General features: G+C 60.0%; 1 protein-coding gene across 1 annotated transcript; it reads right to left on the bottom strand.

Annotated features, from left to right (window-relative positions):
- Window positions 1-225: 225 nt before the first annotated feature.
- On the bottom strand, window positions 226-3,468 carry ZNF784 (zinc finger protein 784). The gene is made up of 2 exons (XM_060652614.3): window positions 3,338-3,468; window positions 226-2,114 (listed from the first exon to the last, which is right to left on the bottom strand). The coding sequence occupies exons 1-2, from the start codon at window positions 3,413-3,415 to the stop codon at window positions 1,224-1,226; spliced, it is 969 nt and encodes a 322-aa protein (XP_060508597.1). The 5' UTR covers window positions 3,416-3,468; the 3' UTR covers window positions 226-1,223.
- Between the last annotated feature and the right edge of the window lie 315 nt (window positions 3,469-3,783).

Genomic DNA, 3,783 nt, shown 5'->3' with positions numbered 1-3,783 from the left:
TTGTTGATAAATATACTGATCACTGGAGTCCCTTCATTTTGTCAAACTTCCCCTGATACCCATTCCCACAGGTGAAGCACACAACATCTCTGAAGAGCCAGACACTGTCCACCCCCATTGTAAAGATGAGGAAACAGATTTGGAGAGAGATCTGCAATTCACTGCTCCTGGCAAGACCACAGTGTGGACCCTCTACTCCCACCCCCGAAACACAAGACTGACAGAGACCCTTCAGAAAGTCCTTTAATAGGAGAACTGGAGGCTCCCCACCTCCAGCTCCCAGGTCCTCCTTTTGCCCCCGCCACAGTGACTCAGTTCATTCCACACCTGCCGTACACAGGCCAGCCCACCATGCTGCCTTCCCCAACACTTCCGTGGGATAGCATTGGGTCAGGCAGTAAGCTGTTTGCTTCAAACAGGGAGTGGAGGAGATCAGAGAAAACTGAGGCTACTCTGTAGCCCTGGGGGCCATGGGCTCTGAACCTAAAGGCCTATGATGGGGTATTAGGTGGCTGTTTGGTGTCTGTTGTAATGTTGTTGCCTCAGAGTCAGTGGGTTAAGGAGGGCCCACCATGGGAGCAGGGAGCAACTCTTAGAGTCAAGATCCTTAGGGTCATGCTTACATCCTTGAGGCTCAAGTGCTCTCAGCTAGGACTTGGGGACCCTCTGGCTTCGAGGTGATGGGATCCCAGAGTCTCTTCATGGAGGACCTGGTGGGTGTCTTCTGCCTGAGGGTGAGTAGGCATCCCAGGTTCAATGCAATCCAGTGAGGTAGGCAAAAGATTCCATCCTGGTCCACCCTAGGCCCCCAAGATAGTCCAGGGTTCTGTAGATGAAGGACTGACCCCAGTTCTGCCCCTTCCGTTCAACCCTGGCTCACCCTCTTTGGTGCCCAGGCTCTGTGGGGACAAACTGTGTCTTGCATGAGGACAACCAAACGAGCAGGCAGCTTGGGCATGAAAACCAGCCTGTGTTCCTCACACGTACCTGGGCATCCACAAGTCTGTGTCTGTGCCTTTCTGAGTCTCATGGAGGTGCTGTATGGGTCTGTGGGTGTCCCGAAACCTGTTCTCCTGTACTAGCTGCTCATGGCCATCACTGTTAGCTCTTTTCACCTCTACCCCCATCTCCTCTCTCCTGCCTCCTTTTCCCACCCGCCCCCTCCCTTGCAATGTGCCTCCTATTTCCCACGTTGATGCCCCCCATGTCCCTGCTCTCCCAGCCTACTGGGCGACCTCCACCTTCACCTTTGCCGTCTCCCCTTGGCCTTCTTCCAGACTGTCTCCTGCCCCACAGCCACTCCCTGGCTCCTCGGCCCCGGACGCCAGCTGGCTGCCAGAGTCCCCCACCCCTGGCCCTGGCCCGTGGAAGTGGGTGCGCTGGTGTTTGCGGAAGTTAGAGGAGTTGTTGAAAGTGCGATCGCACAGGGCGCAGCGGAAGGGGCGTTCCCCGGTGTGGATGCGCGCGTGGCCGCTGAGCACCGAGGACTGGGTGAAGCCCTTGCCGCAGATGCCGCAGTGGTAGGGCCGCTCGCCCGTGTGCACCCGCTCGTGGTCGCGCATGTCTGATGAGCGGCGGAACGGCTTGGCGCAGAACCTGCAGGCGAAAGGCTTCCCCACCGCCGCGCCCGCTGCCGCCGCCGCCATCACCACCTCCGACCTCTCCTGGGGCACCCCGGGCCTCTGTTCCCGAGCCGCCGCCGCCTCCGGGGGCCTCTGAGAGCTCCCCGGCTCCACCCCGTGTCGGTGCTGGTGCCGCAGCAGAGGCGCCAGGGCCTTGAAGGCCCGGGGGCAGAGGGCGCAGCGGTAGGGCCGCTCCCCCGTGTGCAGGCTGTAGTGCGCGCGGAGGCTGGCGGGGCCCGGACAGCTGTGGCCACACACATGACACCGGCTGGGGTCCCCACCCTGCCCGCCGCCCTCAGCCCCCGCCAGGTGGCCATGTTCGTGGAACAGCAGCTCAGACACCAGCCGGAAGGCAGCTGGGCACAAGGCACAGTGGAGGGAACCTGGCTCCGGGGGCTCAGGTACCAGCGTGGTGTCCGTCACCTTCACCACCTGGATCTCGATGAGGTCACTCGGGGGTGTGGCGGGCCGGCCATCATCTGGCACCAGGACCTGGGGTGAGGGGGAGAAAAAACCAGGAGCCTGTGGACCCTGCCTCAGGGCCTCACCCACAAGCCCCCCACTTATTAAAACATCCATCTCCTTTGTAGCGTGCTGGGCCCCTCAGTTTCCAGATCCTGCTCTCCATCTTCTAGGATTCTGCAGTATCCCTATCAAGACTTCCCCTCCGGTCCCAAATACATCACGGATCCAGCCATTTCTCTCCCCTACCCCAGTTAAAAGCCAATTATTTCTTGGCTTGACAACGAAAAAGCCTCCTGAAGAGAACCTCTGTTCCTATGTCTGCTGACTCCCCAAAGCAGCCTGAATGACCTTTTGAAAATGGAAATCAGGTCGTCATTTTCCCACTCAAAACCCTTCCATGGCTTCAACTGCACCTAACATCCCAAACTGCCATCATAATACCCATCGTGATCCGGCTCCTGCTTGACTCTGACCCCGGTGTAAATATAAGCCAGCACGCAGCTGACTTCTCTCATTTACATGTAGCTCCCCTTACCCCTCACTCTAACAGCTCACTCTTTATTTCCTTCATAGCGTGTATCACAATAAATATCCTCTATTGTCTCTCTCCCCCGCTGGGCTGGGAGCTCCAAGAGAATACAGTCCTTATCTGTCTTGTTCACTCTCTACCTACTGAGCCCCAGGAAGAGCTCGGTAAATGTTTGTTGAATGAATGAGTGTCTGTTACTCTCCAGCCCCTAGTGGGGAAAGTTCCAAAGTCACCTGGAGCAGTCATTTCTACCCCTGCCCCCCAAATCCCCCCTTAGGCATTGGAGACACATCACTCGGACCCTTGCAGAATCATTACCCCACCCCAGCGCGGGTGCCCCGACCATAACCACCCACCCTTGCCTTTCAGGGTCACCTTCCCAATCATCCATCCAAGTTCTCTAGCCCCAGAATATAGGAGGCCCCGCCCCCTTAACAACACAAACTCAAACTCTGAGATTTCTCTCCCCTTACCTATCTCCTGCCCAGATGTTCCACCCAACCCCCTCCTTAGGCCACACCCACACAGGCCACGCCCCGCATTCTCATAGGCTCCGCGTTCGGCCACGCCCCTCGCCCACCCCGAGAGGCCCCACCCCCAGACCCGGAGCCCTAAATACGTCCCCCGCCCAGCCCTCATAGGCCCCGCCCCGGCCCCGCCCCCTGCCCTGAGCCCTCTTCCCGCCTCGAGTCCCCCGCCGAGGCCCCTTCCCCGCCCGCACCAGGTCCGGCGTCTCCGGGGATCGCGGCTCCGGGGCCGCTGAGCTCGGACTCGGGGGCTCCGGGCGCGCGGCAGCCATCTTGTGCCCAGGCCCCGCCCCCAAGCCCGTGGTCTCGGCGGGAGGGGGCGGGGCTCGGGCCGGCGTCAGAGCTGCTGCGCAGGCGCACTAGCGGGCGGGGGGGGGTGGAGCTCTACGGAGGCCGAGCCCCGCCCACCCGGAGGGAGCTCTGGGTCCCTTCTAATCAATCACCTGTCAGCCGGGGAGGACCGCGCGGTTGGGGCTCTGGGTGGCGACCGGCCAAGCGGAATTTCTCCTTCTAACCAGCATTAGCAGGCTCTGGCAGTCAGCCGACTCTGGCCTGAACGTCACCTTTGTTGTTTTCTATTGTTTTCCTACAGCATGTTTTTGTCGCCACCTCCGCGTGGCTCCTCGTCACAGAGCATGGC

Source organism: Panthera onca, chromosome E2 (genome assembly GCF_046562875.1).
Source record: "Panthera onca isolate mPanOnc1 chromosome E2, mPanOnc1 haplotype 2, whole genome shotgun sequence".
In the NCBI taxonomy this organism is placed as follows: Eukaryota; Metazoa; Chordata; class Mammalia; order Carnivora; family Felidae; genus Panthera; species Panthera onca.
The sequence above is the reverse complement of the archived record's forward strand: the minus strand, read 5'-3'. Positions and strand labels throughout refer to the sequence as shown.